Source organism: Strix uralensis, chromosome Z (genome assembly GCF_047716275.1).
Source record: "Strix uralensis isolate ZFMK-TIS-50842 chromosome Z, bStrUra1, whole genome shotgun sequence".
Taxonomy (NCBI): domain Eukaryota; kingdom Metazoa; phylum Chordata; class Aves; order Strigiformes; family Strigidae; genus Strix; species Strix uralensis.
The window spans coordinates 10,167,983-10,191,028 of record NC_134012.1 but is presented as its reverse complement, the minus strand read 5'-3'; the positions used below and the strand labels follow the sequence as shown (position 1 = coordinate 10,191,028).

Here is a 23,046-nt window from a genome sequence, read left to right as displayed (position 1 = left end):
TAAAAATTTTATTTATCTTAATTTCCAATACCTGCATTTTAACTGAAAATATTATAAAATTTCGGTTCTTCCCTGACAAAATTTGAAAGACTTGTGTTTCTCTTAGGTGGGCTGATTTAATCAATAACGTGTAGAGGAGCTCTGCTCCATTCAGCTGCTGATGCTTTAATTGTTGCAGGAGAAATACGGTGTTGGCTGCCAGAACTCAAGACGTTTTATTTTGATTTTAAAATACAGCCACTGAAAATGTTGAAGTTGACACATGAATTTTGTTACTGGGACTAAAATTGTTACTCATTTTTTTCCTTCTTTAAAAAACAAAAAAGGTTTTGGACTACTTCCATGGTTCTATTTTGTTTTATTTTCTTACATCATACTGACTTTTTTCCATTTCTGCTTTGATTTTTACTTATTAGAGGTTCTTTGTCTTTTATCCTCTGCAAAGTATTTTTGATCCATTCTCAGAAACATGGTATATACAAATTTGAGTTATTTTGTTTTATACTTTTGGGACTGCAGCAAGGACTGCCAAGAACAAGAGTGACATCCCACCAACAGCCTCTCAGTAACTGCTGGAAGAAGCAAAGAGGGGCCAGTGATTCATCTCTGCCTTTTACAACTCTTTCAGAAATTACAGTGCTTTTTTTCAATTTATTCCACTTTTTTTGTCAGATGAGAAGATTCTTTAGAAGCTCCATTCACTCATATTTTAAATTAGGATTTAAGTAAGGTATTTGGGTTTGGGTTTTAAAATAAAGGCTGTATTTCATACAATGGCTATACCATCTGTTCTTTACCACTGGTTCTTGGCTTCTCAGCACCAACACCACAAAAATGGCTTAGACAGTCAGTTCTGTACAGAAAGTACAGCCAGCTCCTGCATTTTCTTGTATCTGTTACTTGAAAGAATTGACTTGTAGCATAACTACACATCTCTGACACTAAATGCATTAGTACATGGAGAAAATACCTTATCTGCTTAGGAATTACTTTCATTAAAAATGCTGTTGCTATGTCCCATATTTTCTCATGTTTGCCTTTACCGTATTTTATCAGCTTTTAAATAAAAAGATCACTTTCTGTCTTAACTGCCTTCCTTCTCTTGTGAGGGAAGTGTCTGTGAGAGCTCAGAGTAAAGCTGGGCACCTTCTATGTGTGTATCACCACCACAGTCAATATTATCACACAAGCAGGCACATCCATGTAGGACACTGAAACGGGATTTTATAAGGGGAAGAAAGAAGAAGGTTATTCAGGACTTTTATTGATTTCATTTGGCAAAAATAAAAACACTGTCCAGAATTCTTCTGATGACATTAAAAAAAGTCCAATGTCTGCATGATTAGATGAAAAACTTTTAATCAGATTTTTTTTTTATAAAACAGATAGTTCTGCAAGCAGCAAGCGTAGCAATGCTTAATTTCCTATGGATTTATTTCTGACTATTAGATTCTTTTGTTTCTAACAGATAACAATTTCCAGTGGAAGTTTTCCCTGCAAATGCACAGCCCTCTCTCCTTTGCAGCCTCTGTATGCTCTACAGGTACAGTGAGAGCACACTACATCTCTTCACTCAGTAGAGACATTAATAAAGATTCTCCCTTTAGCTGGTGATTTATTTTCAAGAAACTTTTCAGAATCTAGCATGTTTGAAATCTCTACACCTCTGGTAGGTTTGGTTGAGGTTGACCAAAAGATTTAAGCATAGGCAGATACCCAAAACCAAAAGTATTCTGTGAATTGCTTCTACTCTTTTATACAAAAGCAGTATGTGTCTTCGCATGTAGCCAAAGGTCTGGTGTATAGATAGTTCTCAGAAATTTTCATTTCCTGGTTTTTATACTTTTTTCTGGACCCTAGAGAAGTTTTGTGAAACAAAAAAGTATTTTGAATTTTAAAGGTAATTTTTGTGAAAAGATCAGAGGTGTTCACTCTTTTCATGTAGTCTCAGATGTAACCAAGAATTGTTCTATCAGTATAGATTAATTATGCAAGAGAGAAAATGTTTTTGATAGTTCCTGAATAAATAGCTGTACAATAAAGTGTATATAGCAGAGATTTTATGGGGTTGCAGGAACAACTTTGTAGTAAAGCTACCAATGTTCATTGTGTCAGCTTGTGAGAAGTAACTGATTTTCTGTTGAATAAGTAGAGCAACACACATAGTTGTTCTCAAGCTGAAGTCTTGAGACTTGAGAACTGAGGAGCACCACATGTCTTACTTTGTTTTCTTTTTGAGCTTTTAGGGAAATACTGCTCTGTAAAACTGTAGGCAGATGTCCTCTTTCAGGTTGTTGTCACAGAGGTCGCTACAGGCTGCTAAAAGTTCCTGCCCAAATTTGTTTTGCAGTGACGTAATTTCTGTGTGTGCTTTCTAATATGCTCCAGACAAAATCAGCTAATTCAGCTCAGATCATCAATTTAAACAGCTTGAGCTGTCTTAGCTCTTCTTGTTTCAAGCATATTAGCTCTTTTAAACCTTTTCTACCAGCAATGTGGTAACATTAGTAATTTATAGCAAGGAGCTATTAGTGAGCATATTTGGGCTGAGATGGAAGAGGACATTTCTCCATGGTCCATGTTTGAGCACCAGGTAATTTGAGACAGGTTTTGGAAGGACAAATGTGCTCAGGTGCATAAAAATGTTTATCATACATGATAGAGGTCTATGAAAGTATGACTAGCATGGAAAAAACTCATTATAGATATATCTATATAAAAAAATACAAAAATGCTAGTGAATTAAAACTAATGAACAAATATTACAAAATACAAAAATACCAGTGAAGGTATAATAAATATAGGTGTGTGAGAATCTGATTAGCAATGACCGACATTGCTTACTCTTAAGAGCTGTCTGCTGTGCTGCCTCTTTTTTGAGGCTTTTTCCTGTTGTTTTATAAACTTCTCTTGTTCCTAAGCAAGAATTCAAGAAACTGAACTGTAGTAAAACTTCCTGTGACCTGAGTACCATATCACAGTGAACTTTCCATAACATGTTACTAAATAGATTCTGAGAAAAAAACTCTAACAAAAAAGACAGTGCTGATTTGTCTGGGCACAGCATTATTTGCTTTATCAAACTACACACGTAAATCTAGTTAATTTAAAATTAGCTACAATGCTGTGAAGAAACAACCAGTGCTTCTGAAACTGATTCTAACTGATGATTAAGCAAGCTTTACTAAGCAGAATAAAACCATTTTACTAGAAGTTTTTAACTTGTCAGATCTCAAAGGAAAGGTAGTCATGTTGGGTCACACCGACACAGTGCATTCAGGAACATGTAGCAGGAGAAGGTGCTCCTAAATCAGGAGTTGATGTCCTTTTTTCTAAATCAACACTAAGCTACAGTAGTTAATAGGCTGGCAATAAAATATTAAGATATATTTGTCAACATATGAAGTTGGTGTTTGTAGACATAGCTGGCTTGCCTAGAAAAACATTAATGGCTAAACTGCTCGTGTCATTTCAGATAGGTTCTTTAATTTATATAGCTTTTTGTTATCAGTTGTGCAGTGCACTGTACCAGTCTGTAAATGCCATGCCACTACTCTTGTGTGTCAGTGTTGAGCAAAGTAAGTGTAATGTAAAGGGGTATCATTTAGATATGGTTTCTTAATCCACTCTTACACCAATAAAAGAAGGTACTGCCTTAAAGTTTTTATTAGATTCAACACTATCATTAATTATTTTAAAAGAAATGCAATTTGCTCCTTGTTCAAAATGCAATAATGGCCCCATTCAAGTTGCTTTAAGAATTGAGAAAGCTGCAGAGCACTGCTGTCAAGAACCTGCTGGCAACTGCAACAGTCCAGACTGTCACGGCCTGGGCAATGAGCAGCTGTCCTGAATGATTATTTTTTGACTTGCAACAAGAAATACTTTTTATTAAGGTCAAGTTTGCTGTAGTAAATGTTGATAAATGTTGTTATGTAAACGTACAAAATTAGAAATTGTTCTCTAAATTGCTAATTGGAAAACTATTTGTAATTATTGGCAAAATACTTACCTGTTTAGAGAGGTTATTAGTAGAAGGTGGAACAGAATAAAAAAAAAAAAAAGTAGAGTACATCTGAATTAGGAGAAATCTGTTTTTTTCCTGACAACATTTAACAGAGGAGATTCTCTTTGATTGGACCCTTCCTGCTGACAGAAACCCTACAGATTAATTTTACCAGATCTTCCAAGCCTGGGCAAGTGATTACTCTTACTGCAGTGTCTGTATATTCCTGCTGCCTTCATATTCATGCTTGTTGCAGAACTCTAATGTGGATTTGTGCTTGATTTTGTATCCTAGAACAGACAGTGCAGTTTTTGTGTAGGTTATTGGGACAAAGCTTTAGGGTCCAGTTATGGGTTTGTGCACAAAGAGGAAAGAAGTTATCCATAGTGAAAAATACAGTTGTGTTTCTCTAGGTATGTTCCAGTATTTCCTTTGAAACCCATGTAGATGAGAAAGTCTTATAGAAATGATGTTTTTAAATTGGGACAGCTCTAGCTCACCTGGTAAAGATAACCTTAAAAGATGATTAACAAACCTCATCTTTCAGAAAGAAAAAAGGGGAAGAATACCTGTTGACGTGTTGAAATCATCTCTTTGCATAGATGAGTGTCCTAGGATTAAGGACAATGTGTTTTTAATGATGAATTGAGTCACGAAGTACAGATCTTTATTCCACGGTGTTCTTTCTTGCTGTTAGGAAATGAAGCATTTCGAGAAACAAGTTTTTGATTCTTTACTGTGCCAAGTTTCCTTTTTCAGCACTGATGAGGGATCATTAGTGAGCTTGTTAAGGCTCCTTCATTCTCAGGACAAATTTGCACATGAGCCCCAGGTAGCACTGTGAAACCTGTAGCAATTGCCTCTGCTCACATCCCAGACTGACTGCTGAATACAGGTGATTATCTTCAAAGGTTCAGAAATCTTAGTTTTATTTTTCACTAGAAAATAATAATTTTCAAAACCCAAAAACTTTTGTGGAAGTGTACCAGTATCACTGAAGTGTACTCCGGAAAAAATTTCTGAGCTCCCTTAGAGAGTGTTAAGAGAATAGCAATATGAGCCCATTCCCAGGCTGAAGTATCTCCGCATCCTCCTAATGAGGAGGGGGAGGGATCTTAAACAATGCAGTTGTGGTGTGCATCTCAGCATCTTCTCTTGAATCTGCACCACTTTGTATAAATCAGTAAAGAGTTGAACTGCAGTGATACTGATCATTTGCAGGGCTAGGAGGGGAGAAACTTCCTTTTTATTATTTATCCATACCAGAAGAACTTGAGCAGAAAAAAATCAACAGATCTACCTCAAATATAGTCAACAACCCTGCATTCAGGATACTCTACACAGAATGTAGGAAACTAGTACAAAATTTTGAACCCTCTCTATTCCAGAACTGTTTGAAAATAATCAGGCTATTTTAGGGTAAGATTTTCTTTTATTGCATTTTAGGGGAAAAAAAAAAAACACAACAGTTTTGAACCAGTTTGGTGTTACCCCTCTGTAAAGTAGGATATGTATATGTTTTGAGGGTTTTTTTAAATCTCAAAAATTTGATGGGATAGAAAAAAATTTCCCATCAGTTCTAATTTGGGCCTAGATCCATGGGAGGACAAAAGAACATGTAGGACATTCTTTCTCAAAAGAAGAAGCTCCAGAACGAGGTGGATTAATCAATACCGTAATGTATCTGACCTGAACCTTTTTCTTCTTACACTAGTTTTGATCTCTTTTATTTCACCTACCTAAAAATTAGGGGCAGGTCATCAGTTAATATACAAGAGTGTGACACCATGTAAATCAATGCTGAGCATTTGACATGGGACTTCTAAAAGAAAATATGAGGGAAAAATATCCTTCTGTGGGTTTCAGGGAAATGAACTGTTAATGGATATTGTGAAAGAGTTGAAATTTGCTGTGAGGGAAAGGCTGACACAGTGTTTGTCAAATTTTCAACTTGACGCATGGAGGAGCAGGTTGAGCTGTCTTGTGGTTTTGCTGGATGACGTTTGTCCGTTGCCTACCTGTCATCCAAAACAAACCGTCTCACAGCCAGGCCTTTTCACAGCCACAGAAACAGTGACTGACACTTACAAGGTCACCTCGAGGGTTAGTAGCCTCCAGGATAATTTCCTGAGGCAGTATGACACAGTCGTGTAGCAGAAATAATGATTGACTCATTGTCCAGTGTAAAGAAGTTGTATGACTAACACAGTTCGTTCAGTTTAAACTGTAGGTTTCTTATCTGTGACAAAGATCTGATAATAGTGAGGTGTATCTGACTTCCAAAATAGTGTTCCTGTTCCTCTGCAAAAACCAAAAATCAAGCCAATGGAAGCAGTATTATCTTAAAACCAGCATAAATAGGAAGTGAGATTGTGCTTAAGAAAAGTAGGGGAGAAGACCCACAGTTTTGATACGTATGCACCGTCTATTATTTAATGAGATCTAATCTTGAATGGGGCTCTTGGGCACTACTATAATAATATTTTGAATATATTAATAAGCAGTGACACTAAAATGAAAGAGATTATAAAAATATTTATGATAACAGCAAAAGTTCTGTTAGAGTTATCTTAGTAAAACCAAACTAAGTTTATCCACCTTCTTAGTCTTATAATTTGTGGGCAAAAAGATTATTCACTTCTTCAACAGTGTCAGAGATAAGCATGGAATTTTACAGGAGATGCAGTAGATGATCTGTAGATTTTGTAGAGTGAGGATCTGATTTAGCACATGCTCACTGGTAATAATCCATCAAGAGTATCCATTCAGACAGGAACTTAACATTTTTCTGTTATCTTTAGTAGGGCACAAGAGTCTAGTGATATGGAGTGTGCTGCTAGCCCAAAGGCTGATTCAGACATCACTTGACTTGAGAAGGAAGCATTAAAAACTAAATAAGTATTGAAGCAAAAAGCAATGTTTATTGGTTGCCTGTGTTCTTAGTTTAGGGAAGAATGCACAAATGTTGCCAATTTGTGCCTCAGAAAAACACCCCAGTTAAGCGGGTATGAAGGGAAGAACAGTTTCATAAAAGAAAAGGAGGAAAATTCATCCTGCTACTGCCCTTTCTGCTGCTTTCAGGAATGAAGACGACTGAAGTTGCCTGTTCTTGTATTTCTCTTTTTGCTTTGTTGGAAAGAGAGCAGGCTTCCTGCTGCCCATCTGGGGCAAGGCTGAGAGGTTTCTTCTCTCCTGCAATCTCCAGAGCGCTGAGATAAAGCCTGTCTCTAGCTGCTCCCTCTTGCCATCAGTTCATTTAGTTTATCTTATCAATATCATGCAGATCTGGTTCAAATTAGTTATCACCAGGAACACTTGGGTCATTTTTAGAGTGCTTTCCTTAGGAAATAGGTGTGTATTACTAATAGCCACCTATTAACTTTTGAAATCAGTGGTTGCTGTTAGCTAAATCTTATAGTAAGGTAGTGGTTTATGAAATTTATTGAATATAAACTATATAAAAAATGGGCAACTTCATAGAGGAGCCTATTAACACTGTCTTTTAAGAAGAAAAACCTGCAGTTTGAGCACATTTCTTGTTGGACACCAGAGGATCTAGATGAAGAAGAGCCAATATGAATGCCTCAACTCTTGGAAAACTTTCATTTGGCTTTCCCATTTTATCAGACACCAGGAATTCTATTGAGGTTTCTTTGGCAAAGACCAGAGGAAGCTTTTATTAAACTTTGGCATTTATAATTTTTTAATATAGTGTGAGCTCAGGCTGCACTGTTGAGTGTCATGAAGTTCAGAAGTCAAATCAACGAGGAGACATAAATGCTTAGGCACACAGAGTTTGTTAGTTCTGGTACTTAGAGATATCTTTATTTTCTTCTGCAGTGATTTCTGAATATGCATTTGTAATGTTTTTGAGGAGCTCTCAAAACCAAACAGATCCTGAAATTCTTTCCCAGATGGGACTCCCAATTTTCACATTTCAGCTTGATCTAAACAACTTCCAGTTCATAGCAAAGATTTTGTGACAGATCAGTTTCGGGGTCTTGGACCTATTGACATCTCGGGCAAAACCAGCGGTAATCTGCTTAAAAGTGAAGTTGATGGTTTCTAATAGGCTTGTATTGTTTTTTTGACAAAAAATAGAGCTATTCCTTTGTGTTCTGATCATATGTTCTAAGAAAGCAGGAAAACAAAATTGTTAGTAGGTCTTATTGAACGTAAAGTTTTACACGTACAAAATTAGTGATATGTATTTCTTGTTTTCATCGTAATGTCCAGAATAACATATGAGTTGAGCTCTTCAGCAAAATCCTGATGGGGATAATGTAATATCCTTTGATCTCTTCTACTAGGGTCAGAGACAGAACAGTAAACACGACAACATGGCTGTTTCAACCACCCACTTTTTGCCAAAATTATTTTTATTTTTTTCAACTGCTAATTTGTCACAGAATCACAGAATGGTTGAGGCTGTAAGAGACCTCTGGAGGTCATCAGGTCCAATCCCTCTGATCAAGTAGGGCCACCTAGAGCCAGTTGCCCATGACCATGTCCAGATGGCTTTTGAAGATCTCCAAGGATGGAGGCTCCACAACCACTCAGCATAACCTGTTTCAGTGCTCAGTCACCCTTGCAGTAAAAAAGACTTTCCTGGTGTTCTGAGGGAACCTCCTGTGTTTCAGTTTGTGTCTGTTGCCTCTAATTTTGTTCTGCTTTGAAAATCTCTCACTTCTCTCCTTATGTTGAATCAACAGCAGTATCCTCAGAAACAAACTGTTTTACAGCTACAGGGAGAACTGATGCTGAGGATACATCCTCTCACCTAGAAATAATATTTTTTGTATGATACAAGAAATAGGATAAGAAAACAGCTTGAGCAATGAATCCATTATTGAACTCCTTGCCCACAAGTCTCAGAGTACAGAATCAACACAATTACAGCTGCTGGGATAAAGAGACATATAAAAAAGAAACAGACCTTTTCTCAAAATGCAGTTTGTTCATGAAAAGAAAGCAATAAAAATGCATGCAAAGGATATTTTCCTACTTGAAAATCAAGAGCTTTCCTATTTTTCTTTATTTTGAGCGAGGTTGATTGCCTGATGGAAGGGCTTACTTCTTTTCACCAGTGAGTGAGAGTCAGTGGTCATTCTGGCAGATTCTTACAGGCAGTGGAGTAAGGAATGTATTAGTCCTTTGCCAAATTGGTCAGAGGGGAAAGGAGCACTGGGTAGGGATGTTTGGTAGCAGAGGAATGTTCATTTGGCCTTGCTGGATATTTGATAAAAGAGTAGATTTAAACATTCACACTGCAAACATTTTGATGTGCTCTGCCATTAAAGCAGTAAAGTATTTAAATACGCTGTCTGTATGTGTGTTTTACTGATGGGCTTCAGTGAAAGATACTTTTCTGACAGTCTGCTGTACTACTCCAGCAATGCAAGACTGTTTCTTAGGATGAATTTGCAAATATGTAACACAGAAATACTTCTAGACTTTAGAACAAATTATATCAGTATGAGTAACTTCATTCCAAAGCCTTTTCCAAGAAGTAAACCAAAAGTTTAACAGAAAAAACAGAGAAGCCAGCACAAGTAACATCACCATCCCCACGCAGTAAAACTGAACTACATAGTGAGAGCTTAATGATACAGTTCTTCTATAATTATAAGAGTCAGAAGTACCTTATTTGCTCTGAACTAACTATAATAGGCCTGTTCCAAGAGCCCAATAACTTCTTCATAGATATCTGCAGCCTTTCTGTTACCTGGTTTTGTAAGAATATAAATACATGTTGTTAATACCTTTGCCTGTGAAATACAGTCTTAGGGTATACAGAGATTCTTATATAGCATATTTGGATTTCTCTGAGACCATGAGAGAAATATAAAATGTTGGGTGAAAAACCCCACCTTTTTTCCTAGATTCTCATTTAATGTGTGTTTTGTCCGTGTATTTCTTTATTCGGTCCTTTTTTGTAATGTAAGTGTAGTCAAGTATTTTGAGAAGTTGTGCATAACTGGACTTTATCATTTTGCTGCTATTATTTCCTGGAGGTTACTACATTCTCTGTTCAAGGAGATAAGGCAGTTTCTGTAGCCTAAGGCTAGTGCTACTAGCATTGCATAAAGCAGTAAGTTGGGCGAGTCCTGCAGGTCATCACATCCTGAAAGACTAGTCCTGGTCATTTGGACATAGTTCATCTATGCATAAGGCTACTAACCAGTACAAAGGATTTTTCTTCACTAGAGTGGAAACTTAGAGAGATTCTTGACATGGGAGAAAGTAAGCGTTCAGAGTGCGACCATCAAAACAGTTTCTGAGAAATCTGCTACAACTGAGTTGTCCTCCCAGATGCTCCTTCCAAAATCTGATTGAGTGTATTTTGTTTTACTTGTGATTGTGGAGGGATATCCGCAAATTTCTAAAGTTAAACAAAAATATCTTTCATAATTACTTTTTATCAACAGCAAGACATACGAACACTCCACAAAGATAGCCTTTTAAGTCACAATATTTACAATTTTCTCAGTGAAGCCTAAAAACAAAATGAGTTTTTTTTTCCAGTTATAAAATGGGTGACTATAAGAACAGATGCTATTTCTACACTGAATCAATGTTAATACGGCTATGTTTAATAGAAGGTGCCAACATTGACTTAAATGTCAATCACTTCAGTATATAGGTCATCAGTTAAGGCTGTAAATACGAACATCCTCATTTACAGAAAAATTCTTAGTTTGAACCACAGAGGACTTTTTTTAAATGCTGTAGTAGTAAGAGAAACTGAAACTCTTGGCCCAGAAATTCTGTTGTTCCAAACTTCAAGCTCACACTAGGTAGAAGAGCAAAAAGATGGCCAGAAAATTCAGGGAAGATGTCCAAGTCACAGTAGATCTTCAGCTCTTCTTCATTTAGAGTAGCCTGGAGGTTTCCAGAGCTTCTTCCAGCTGCCTGCACCCCCAAAAGACAATACACATGCCAAGCCTATCTGGATCATTCCACTGCTTGGCGGTGACCTTGTCTTGCCTTCAAGACGCTCCCATTTTAAGGCAACACAGTGGTCAAAGCTTTTGACTGTGCACTTGCCCAATCAACTCTTTTCCAGCCTCACTCAAACAATCTCAAACGATTGGACAACAATGCAGAATCTGTGCTTAACTTTTTCCTTCTGCTGTGCTGAAACTCCTTAAAGTATTGCAAAGGTTAGTACAAATACACTTGAGTGCTAGTAGAAAAGTCTGGTATTGCTTTTTGTTTTCTGGAAATAGTAGGACACCATATATGAAAATCATGATGAACCGTTACGTAAAGTGGACGCTATTCCTAATTATTGCCATTTAGTAATTTTCCCCTTTGAAAATTTTGAACAGAAGTTGGTCCCGAATAAAGGTGTTAGTACAGCTACCTCTGGTGTTGTGTTAGGAGCTGTGCTAAGAATCAAGTCTTTTATAAAAACAGACAGTAGATCACCCTTTTTAAAAAAATAGGTGTACAGTGCCAAATGATTATGGCTGAGCTTTTTATTTCTGCTAGCCTTTCTTTTGTTTTTATTTTTTTCTATGTACTGTACTGAAAGCTACATGTGGTGGAATTGTTTGTAGTAATCTGTGAACTGTAAAGAGAACATTTGCTGTCACTTCCTTTTTTTCTAAAAGCATATATGAAATAACATGCAAATTGTTAAAGCAACTGGTGTTACACTGTATTTCTCTCTCTCTTGTTAAAGCCTAATGAGATACAAGAAGAACCTTTGAAATTTCAAAACCCCTCTCATTTATAGAAATTAATCTGGTTTAGGTCTTCATCATCGAGGCATGGGGGGGGGGTGGGGGTGGGGGTGTGTGTGTGTGGGGGGGATGTATGGCAAAAAAGCTTGATCATGTGCCTGTACCAAAAAAACTGATAAGTAGATCAGTCCTGGCTGGGAATAATTACAGGGTGCTACCTTAGCGGTAACACAGAGGTCAGAAACAGTGTTGCGAGACTGTCAAACCTGCATGGCTGATAATTATTTTTTTATTCTTAGTTTAGCAGTGACGGGGTGTTATACTTGAAAAGCTGTTAACCTCGACAACATTTTCTACCACATTGTATAACAACAAAAGTGTGGGCCAAATTTAGAGCTTCAGTACTGTTTAGAAAAAAGCTTTCCTATGGTTGTTCTGCCCTTAGAACTGCGGGAACAAAGCGGGCGTGCTTGTTTGATGGGTACTTTGTCACCAGTTAGAAACCCTTTTATTTCCATTTAAGCTATCAGGGCTGGCCTGACCGCTTTGCAATCTGAGAACTGGCAGGAGGTGCTGAGTCCAACAAGTCTTAAGCCTAGCATTGGCCATAAGAAGTTGACTTAGTCTGAGCGGTCAGTCGGGTCCCCACAGCAGCTGCAGACTCGAAGTGTAGAAGTCAGAAATAACAGATCGTGCGGAGCATCCTAAGGGTGAGGGACTTTCTTGTGAGTGATGGATTCTGTTTTCTAATGTGCTTTGAGATATATTGGGAAGGTGGGTAGTAGAAAAAGATTCCTGAATGTAAGGTGCTGTTGGTAATATACATTATTGCTGTATGGATAACAAGAAAATTAAGATTTAAATAACAAAAAGCAAGTTTTATTGCTTTTAATGAAATACGGCATCCCTTAAGTTTATTTGGTTGTTGTCATACTTCTCGGAAAAATCTTACCCTCTTACTTTCTTAAGTATTGGAAGAGATGATGCTTACTTGTGAAGAAAAACACAAGTTTCCCAGTATCTGATTTTCAAGAACTGCTGAAGGGCAGGCTGCAGGCTAGCAACAAAATGTCATTACGGATTCTTTTTACCTCACTTCATTATGCATTTTATCATCGATGAAATCATTGTATAAGGTCGTCAGATAACTATGCATACCTTAGCTGCATCTCTGCTTCATCAAAAGCATTTAATGCGGTACACTTACAAACATATTATAAACCAAGTTATTTCTATTTACAGTACTGATCTTGATGAAATCTACACTGTGAGGTCAGTCAACCAGTCATGTTCAAGAACTAGTGAGTTGTGATGTCTGCTGTGTTGCAGAACGTCACAGATTCTCTTGATGGATAAACAGGCTGCAAAACTCTGACTTTATTTGCCAGGGGAATTCTTTTGGATCAGATAGCATTTGTAGTAAGTATGACACGTCTGAAAGACAGTGTTTATGATTCAATGGGGATGTTTTTGGTTGAATATTGGTTAGTGTTGTGTTTGCTGAAGTGGCAGGGTAATCATGATACGGGCAGGCACTGCAAAATTTTCTTTAAATGGTTCTGCCAATTACCTTCAGTCCAAACTTATTCTCCCATTGCCTTTTTCCAGAGGTGAATGGACATTATTCAAAATTGTGGAGTGTTTTTGCAATAGCCACAAGTATGCAAAGTTTAACAGCTGTGAAGGAACCCAAAGTTTTTGAGCATGTGCTCTGAAATGTAAAAAGATACAAATCTAGTATCCTAAGTGTTGAACAGTAATGCACTGAGCTATTTGGCAATAGTCCATGCTGGGGTGCTTTATTTAAAAAGGACTTTTAGTTAATTTGTTTGCCTGATTTTTTGCTTGTCTGACATTTTGAAAATAAGGTTAATTTGATGTGAAACAAGTTAAGGGAGATGTTTTAGATGGCAATAACAAGCCCACTGAACAAACATTTTTCTACCTTGGAGTTATGTTTGCCCGTAGCTGATCCAGAAGCACCCATGCCAGGAGTTTCAAAACTTGATGTTTCAAGTACACAGCTTGCAAGACAGCATGCCTAGGCTAAAACTCACTCAGCTCTGAGTTCAATGTGGACAAGCATTCTCCCCTTCTGATCTACATCAGAAAAAAAAAATAGCCAGGCTTTGTAGGTGAGGCTCACACTCTAGACATGGGATTATTTTTCTGAAATTATTTGTATACGAATAGATCTCCTGCTGTTGGAGAGTTACTGAAGAGGGGAATGGCTTCCTCTCTGTAAATGAAACTTCTGCAAGTTTTAAGACAGCTCCAATGTGACATAGAGCAATTTTGGTTAAAACATTTCTTCCCATACTGTTATTGAGTCCATTTCCCATATTGTGTTGCCAGGTCCAGATCCAAAACTTTCATCAGCCCTTGTTTTGCTTACAGCCAATATGTGATACTTCGTGCGCCCACACACACACACACACACACACAGAAGAGAGGCTTTTGGGTTAGAGCAAACAGTACTGCAGTTACTTGAACAGTCCTTGAACAGCTGGTGCTTCGGCGGGTCATCGTTATCCTGATCACTTCCACGTGTTTTTTCATCTTCCCCACGCTTTATAACCAGTAGCCAATTCATTCTCATGGTATCTGGGTGGGTAGGTAAGACGGTGCGGGGACGATGCTCCGCGGGGCCGGCAGGTGCCCGCGGCGGGGCCGGCTCCGCGCCGGGTTTTGCGGGGCTCCCCGTCCCGCGGCGGCTCCCGGCGGGGGGGCCCGTGTGTGAAACCGCGGGTGGAGGGGGGGGCCCGACAGCAGCCGCCGCGCCGGCGGAGCTGCGAAAACAGGAAGCGCGGTGGCCGCAGCCGGCGGCCGCGCTGATTCATCCCTGCCCGGGCCGCCCCGCCGGCGGCAGGCCCGGCCTCCCACCGCCGCGGGACCGCTGCGCGCCCGCGGAGCTCGGCGCTGCCCGCGGGGCGCGGCGCTGCGACCGGCCGCGGCCCCGGGGACGCGAGGCGAGGCGCGGCGCGGCCGGCGGAGAGCCCGGCCGGCGGAAAGTTTCTGCCGGTCGCCGCCCCGGTGGCTCCGGAGAGGAGCGCGGCCCCGCGGAGGGGAAGAGCCGCGCCGCCCGCTGCGCGGGCTGGCAATATGAGGGAGCAGGACTCATGTGTGGGCACCGGGCAGCGGAGGATGGACCCGCTGGGGCTCGCCGTTAGCCCTGTGAAGCGCTTGCGAACTGAGTACGCCTTTCCCTGTCTCTTCGCAGAGGAAGCCTACCAGAAGCTGGCCAGCGAGACCCTGGAGGAGCTGGACTGGTGCCTGGACCAGCTGGAGACCCTGCAGACCCGGCACTCCGTCAGCGAAATGGCCTCGAACAAGGTAGGAGCCCACGGCCCCGGCCCCGCCGCCCCGCTCTTCCCACCGCGCGGGTCGCGGGGGCCGGGGGGGGCGGTCGCGCTTGCGGGGCTACCCCGGAGCGGGCAAGAGGAGCAGCCCCGGGCTGAGAAACTTGCCGCGGGGAGTAGCAGCCTTCGTATGCTCGCAGGGGCACGGAAGCGGCTGCAGTTTCCTTAAATTTCAGGACAAGCTGTGAAAGTGATGCAGGTCGTGGAAAGCTATGCAGCTTCCCTGTGTGCGCCAATTTAAAAACAGAAAGAAATGGTTTCTGGCTGCTGGCGATAATCCCGCCGGTCGCTCTTTCTTTTCACAGCATCCCATTCTGAACCAGCGATCTTTCCTAGAAAACGGTGTAGAAAGTAGCATGAAAGGGTGATAATGGTAGGTTTTGATCCCAGGGGAGCTGCAGGCTGGATTTTATTTGTAAATAGTAATGCTAACAGCTCTTGTAACACGATTGGTTACGAAAGACCATGCTAAGAATGGAGGTGCCATCACAATAGTCACGACAGACACCTGGATCCAGAGGTGTGTTTCTGAGACACAGTGCGCCCTTCCTTCCCGTCCTGGAAGTTGAGGATGCGTGTTGGCCGGGGACTACGTGCTGGTATCTTCTGTTATCTGTGCGTGTTTTGCAGTTTGAAATGGAGTTTCCACATGCTCTGTTCGTACGTACACTTTCTTTTGTGATTTTAGTTTGCAGACAGTATGTAGCTACATTTCTGGAGTTGATTTTTAAAGCCGATTGAATAAGCCTGCTGTCTTGCTTCAGAATTTATGTTTATCATCAACTGAGTACTTGGGGAGCTACATGTACAATGAGAGAGAAGAAAAAAGTTTTAATTAAATAGGCTGGTTTTGCTTCTCATACGTCTGCAAAAGCAGCTGATGGTCTAGATTTTAGCACCTTTTAACCATTTTAGTTGCAGTTAGGATTTTTTTTAAGTCAGAAAACAAGTTTTTTTTGACTCGGCTTATGCCTTCGTAAAATTCTGCAGCCTTGCTTTGATTGCCCTTACCGAGCACCTATTCTTTCTTACTGTTTTTAAGTCCATGTTCAAGTCAGCCTGTGTGTAAAATGTGAGGTGTTTGCACTCTAGTGTGGCTTAATCCCATAATGTAATATCCCATGTGCTTTTCTTGTCTTTAGAGAGTCTTAGCAGCAATTAAATCTCTGTTTTAAGAATTATCTGCTAGACATTGCCCTATTCTCAGAACTGTGTTTTCAGTTCTTATTGCCAATTGAAAGAGCTCATTATTCAGAGCCTGTTGCTACCTACGGGCAAGTGATAAAGTTGAGTTTCCAAATCTGTTTCAGCACTGTTAGAATCTAGTGACATTGTTTTCAAAGGGAGTAACATCAGACTGGCATGTAGAGCCTGATCCTTCCTTGCTAACAAGTTTGAACACCTATCAGTTCCCTGACTTGTGATGTCTGTATAGTCTCTCTTTCACAAGATCCTGGACTTTCTTCAAGTATTTATTACCTCCCTAAAACAGATAGGATATGCAGTATATTTTATGAACAATGAAGGCAAGCTGTTTTTAGAATAAGGTAAAACTAATTGTGAATCAGTGAGTCTTAAGTTTTGCCAAGTATATTCAGATTTTTACCAAAAGAGGATCCGTTTTTAAAATGAGACCTGACAACTGCTTTGCATCTTTAAGTAAACACAAAGGTGCTACATCTGATAGTATGCTTTGTTTGTATGTGTTTGATTAAAGAATTCTTTGCCATAGATTACAGGATAAACATTCTTCACGTGTATTTATTCAAAGGAAAAGGAAAATGGGGTTTAGGAAAAGTTTTTCATCTTCTTTCCAACATAAGATCATGCAGACAAAGGAATTGATACGGGGTACATGGTAAACCTAGCTGTCATAGATAATCTCAAGGTCAGTAAGAATGATGCCAAGCTTTATGGCATTTTGATGTAATGTGTTGCCTCAGTCTGTTTTTATCTGTCAAATATGGATAACATGTCTAAAGAACTTTATTGCTACATACTGTTTCATGTTGCAATATTTAGGAAGAGCCTAGTATTACTGTATTGGAAAGGAATAGCTGCTGTTTGGTTTTGCAGGTCATACTCGATTCTTAATGTAGACTTTTTCCACCTTTGTTGTGAAATTGCCCCCCCCCCCCCCCCCCTTGTATAGAAATCTGACATCTTTCAGTGTTTTCCTGGTTTTGTGGGCTCTTTTAAAAAAGTAAATCAGTGTCATTAACCATAATGTGAACAATCTTGAACATAAACTAGCAAGCTCATATAATAATATGGGAAAATTTTAGTGCAGGAGGGTTTTCGTTTTAGGTGTGTAACAGGTTGTTCTAAAAAATCATTTTATTTCTGATGATTAAAACATATCTGGCATTTAAACAGCACCTCCTGTTGTAATGTAACTGCAAATGGCAACATCTCGATGAGGCATACAGGTAAATTATACTATTTTAATTTATAGAGAAACTGAATTAGAGAAACTTTGCTCAAGGCTGAGGACATAGACTTCAGTGCAGCAATGAATATTCAGGAGTACCCACTTCTCTATCCCAAGAGTAAGTCCTGTAAAATCAGATGAGAAAATCAGGAAAATGAATGTTGTTGGTACAGAACATGGTTGCTCACAGTGTTTCCTTCTTTGTCTTTCTCTGGATTTCTTTTAAGAACTAGCCTGCAAGAGTGATTGATTGGGTTTTTTCCCAGATTCTCAGCCACTTCCCTCATTTATTTCCCCCTTTTTTTGGTATATAACAGCATTTTCATCAGTGTTAGTTTTCTGTATGTGAACATGTGCAAGACATAAGGGGTAACATAAGATTTGAGCTCTGCACCAGGTAGGAGCTTTTGCCCATTGTGCAAAGGCTGCCATAGTAGAGGGGAAAAAAATCCAGGGAGGAAACAGTATCGTGTGTACTGAATGCCTGAAGTAGGCCAGGGGTCTTATCTCCAATCCCTCTCTGTGCAGTGAGTTGGCAGCCTGAACCATCAATTGCGTCTGCGTGGAATCCCCTTACCATCGGTAATGCCTGCGTAAGACTCGCGTTAGTATATCCCAATCCAAGGGTATTTATTTTGTTTAGATGCCTCTTGTGCTCAGTTAGCAGTAGTCTATGACGTGCCAGCTCACAGCTTTGGATGACTGAAAGTGGTATGATGCAGATATACACAAAGATCCTTCTTCTCCCAGCTTAAAATTGCTTGAAGCAGCAGGCACGGGGTGCTCTCCACAATCTCTGTATGAGCTCCGGTATGTTGTGACAGTAAGTGTAACCCCCAGAAACTCTGAAAATGTGCTCTAGGTTGGTTCTGTAGGAAGCTGGCCGTGATACTTGGCTGCCAAAGTTATACCAGAATGACTCTAATATCCAGGTGATGTTGCATTTGCCAGCCATCCCTGTGATAAGCAGATTTCTAAATGCCTGGAGGCATTGCACATGAAGTAACTGATGGATAGATCTGTGATGCACCCATAGGTGTAGTTCCTAAATAATTCTGATTTTGAAAGGACATAGTGTTTGAAAATATTGTCAATTGTCGTTACATTGTTATGAATCTTACAGTTCTTGGTGGTTTCTTAATTTACCAGCTTCTGGAATTGGGTACTAACAAGAGAATTTTAGCTTCTATTTAAAAGCACAGAAGTTTGTCATCCTCATACTCCTCTAGAAACCCTGCAAAGTCTTGAAAGGCTCTAATAAGCAGTGCCTTAAATTTGGAAAATTGACTAAAAGTCCTTCATTTTTGGAGACCTGTTTCTGATTTTCTACCATGTACTGTTAATATTGGCTAATGTCAGTAAACTCTAGCTCTATTGTTGTGTTTTTCTTGACAGTGCTTACTTGAACACAACAAAATTCATTTTAGGAAATAGTTTACCAATTTGGGTCACTAAAGTTAACATCCCAAGGCATAATTAGATGCCTCTAACTGTTCTGATTTCCAGAGATGCTAACCCATATCAGTTTCTGCTAAACTGAATTGTGAGTAATATCTGTTGAAAACATAGTTTTTAGGTAAGTGCTATCTTGCTGATTGATTTCTAACCTTAGACACAGGTACGGTTTGATACACTTGTACAAGAAAATGATCTTTTTAAAATTTCCAGGTTGCAGAGCGATGTTTCTTATTCTTTAATCATTTGCTCTTTTTTAGTGAATAACCCCCTCTTCTTTTTCTGCAAAACAAGCTTAAAGCAAAAATTAATAGATTAAGTTCTCTGGGAGAAGAACTATCTTCTTCCAGTATGTTGTTTGGCAGTACCTAGCTTAAGTCCCTGAATCTGGATCTGAAAGTTATTCTGTGACAGACAATAAAAAAAGGAAGAATGTACGTAATAAAGATGTAGCAAGCACTTTCTGCTAGACAGCATTAATTGTAGATCAGTTGAATGTGGAGGAATACTTATAGTGAAACTGATATGCAAAAGTGTGTTTTCACTTCTGTAATCGGGGTTTTGCAGACGTCTCTAGTGTGCTGCTTTTGTGTGTCTGAGTATCTGAATTTAGACATAGAAAAAGGTTCAATTCGTATTGCTTTTGTTTCAGTTTTAAGTCTACTGCAGATGACTGGTTTTGCAGAATTTTCTGGTAACCGGTAATGAACAAGAGTTTGGAAAAGGTCCTTCACTGGATATTTGTTTCCCACTACAAACTCAGGTGAATGCACTTTCTCCGGGAAGGTTTTTTTAGGTATCAATGCTAAGATGATTTAGGTTTCATTTACTTGGACCATGTTAACTATGAAACTACTTTTTAAGTATAAACTATTTTATAGCTATCCAACTTGTATAGAGTATGTGCAGACGCTCACAGGTTAAAGCACATCTATTTACGGACAGTTACGAGTGCTCGTTACTATTAAAATAACCCTTTCTGAGACTGAGTGCTTTTGAAGATGTCCAAAGCATCACTGTAATCAACCAACTAACTTTCGAAGGCTGTGTTAATGTAACACTCAATGCAAATGTTAGTGGAATTTTGGTTTATGTTTATGGTCCTGTACTTGTCACCCATTACATATGCACAAATAATAATTTTAGTGATACTTTATATTTTAAAAAAATACCTACCTGTGAAAGTATAATGTAAACTAAAATTATACTTGAAGGAAACAAAGACAACTTGAAATCTGTTCAGTTACTCTTTCTTTTACATTCCCTCCTGAAGTCCCCTGTCAATTTGAGCTGGTTTATAATCACATTTTCCTGCTACTAAAAAGTGTTTTTCCTTTCCTCCTTTACAAGGCTGAAAGCCTCACACAGGCAACAGGGAGCTGACTAACGTAATATTCAGGGAAAGAGTGAGGCTAAACTAATTAATTGGTTCAAATAATGGATCATGTATAAATTCCCTAACGAGCTTCAAGCAGAAGTGTTATGTTACCTTTGCTGTGTTTTCCCAGGGGCAGGGGAGAGCCCCGCTGCCCACATTCCTGCCTGACCCTCTCTGGGGCAAGAGGAGCAGGGCCAGAAGGTGCCTCCAGCCTCTTGGCAGCTCTTCACAGGCACCAGCCACAGGATGGAGAAGCAGCATCGTGTTGCCGCAGGCTGACAGCAGCTCTCTGGGTTTCCCCGTGCCCAGAGTACATGGAGCTGATGACAGGCCGTAATGCCTGATTTAGTCCATTCATCAGCTTTATCTTTGTCTTTTTCTGTGGAAAAGCTTATGTGCTGTGGTGGTTAGTAATTTTGTAAGGAGCCCGGTTCGGCTGAGTCTAGAGCTAATAAACGTGTCTCATACCTCTGTCTCAGTCTTTCATTAACAGACTAGTTTTTAGCATTGTCTTTTTTTAACTTTTGCTGCCAACTTTGAGGACAGGTTCGTTGCATAGTTAGAAGCTTGTTTTCAGAAATTACATTTCATATGTAAGAGCACAGGTTTTTTGCAATACTTGTTCCAAATGTGGAGGCTCAGCCAGAGTAAAATTGTATCCTCTTCTGTCATAGCCATTGAATAGTGTGACCTGTTTCCAATTAAGATACAGGATAATGTTGTCATAGCCATTTAAGAGGATTTAAACATCAGTCATTCTCTTGCATTTCAGCTATTGCACATGAAAAGTAGAAATTTGTTATTGTCATGACTAAATTGCTGCAGAGCAGACAGCATCTCTGTTTTGCTTCTCAGATTTAAAGAGCTTGGGTATCCAGGTGAAAAACTTGATGAGGTTTGTCGTATGACAGTCCTCTTATATAGTGTCTAGCAATGCCATCACACTTGGCTGGCTGACATGATCGTTTAATTGGTTCTTATGTTCCCAGATCTTTCTAGGAAAATCCGAGGATTGGTTAGCTCTTTAGAGTGCTGCTTCTGATGAAGATTACAATTAAGGGGCATCTGTTGGCAAGAAAAAGCTTGAGTGCAGCATCAGGAAATTTTTTTTATTCATTCAGGATTTCAGTTTGTACAGTGACAGAGTAAAGGGATACTGATAAAGCAGTGAGCCTGGATTTGAATTGATGCATATTTGTGTGGGTTCCCCAGTTTTGTTGTACTTCATAACAAGAGAAAATGAAAAGGATTGTGGAGGTAATGAAGGACTGCCTTCTCAGGTACAGTTGTGCCTTTCCATGCTCTAAAGCCAGCCCAGAAGGATTTTAAGATCTCTGGGCTGGAGTGGAGTTCCCTTTGCACAGCCTTACTTGCTCCCATGTAAGACTACACATGCTTCTGGAGAGCAACAGACTTGCCCTCAGGTAACCACAACGATGAGTGAGGTATACATATATATAACAAGGAGGTAGTGGTTTGTTGGCTATATTGCACAAGAATGTGCTGCAGCAAGATAATGGATGAAACTTGCTCTTGTGCAGATGGCTTGCACCAACCCCTCCTTATCATTTATGAACACTTTCCGTCCTCTCAAACAAGTGGATGGAGTAGTGGTGTCAATTCAGCAGTGACTGACTCTTGTCTGTGCAAATGTGTTCTGCTTGCGGAGGGGCTGTCAGGTTGCTGCCAAATGAGAAAAATCATGAAATGCTCTGTTCTTCTGAGAGGATGAGTGGGGGCTTTGGTGTGATAGAGCTGAAGGTCTCTTGCTGAGAAAGAAGCAAACATAGTGGGTGAAGCTCAAGGTGTCTTGAGTTGTGAACAGCCCCTTCTCTTTGTGAGGGTACATGATGGCAAATGTTTACTTCCCTGGGCAATGACAAGCAGGTATTTGTTATTCAAAACATCTCAACTGGGTGGTGGGGTGAGCCCCTTCACTGTTGTTTGGGGCTCTCCTCAATCAAAAGTACAGCACATAGGCTATTCTGTGACAGTGGAAAGGAGCCTAAAGATGGCCCATAGCAGTCGATAGAAAGAACACTGGCATTTCAAGGCTCCAAAACAAGTTAGGAACCTGTTAATCTCAAAGATTCAGTCTGTACTTTACATTTTAGAAAGAACAAATTGATTTCTGTGTCACTTATTTGCTGCTTCTTCAAAAGTCCTCGATGTGACAGTTGAATAAGAGGAATGATGCCTGTCTGAGGGTTGCTGTGATTTAACACTTTTCAGCTCTTCAGCTGCTTCTGGGATTTGCATAGCTTTCCAGTCACTAATAACTTGATAATTTTTTCCATAAATATAAGCAAATGGTCCATACCAATGCACAAACAGCCCTTTTTGTAGCCTCTTTAATTATAGGAAATGCCACAGTATGAAAGATTCTTTCCTTTTAGCGTAATGGCACAAAATAATATAGACAAAATGTTACGGAGTAAATAGCTAGGACTTGATGTGGGAAAATAGCTTTACTTTCAACCACCATAATAGAAGATTTGAAAATTATTATATTTTTCCAGTAGTTGAATTATTCAAAGTTAAAATGTGAAACATCGATGTGTCTTTCCATGGCATTTACAAAAAATACTGGGTTTTTGTTTTCTTTTTTCCAAAGGCTTTACTTAGGAAGGGCTTCATGGACATGAGTACTTCATAACTTCTTGCTTAACAGTAAATGTGGAATTCATGGCTACTGAAAGGCATGATAAATACCTAAATTCTTGTAGCTT

At 39.5% G+C, this 23,046-nt stretch overlaps 1 protein-coding gene across 8 annotated transcripts in view; it reads left to right on the top strand.

Moving 5' to 3' along the window:
- Positions 1 to 23,046, top strand: part of PDE4D (phosphodiesterase 4D) — a 421,789-nt gene that overhangs the window by 354,224 nt on the left and 44,519 nt on the right. For all 8 annotated transcript variants that reach the window (XM_074855370.1, XM_074855371.1, XM_074855374.1 and 5 more), the window contains one exon: positions 14,915 to 15,027. In XM_074855370.1, coding sequence (XP_074711471.1) covers positions 14,915 to 15,027 — 113 coding nt within the window. The remainder of the gene's footprint in view (positions 1 to 14,914; positions 15,028 to 23,046) is intronic.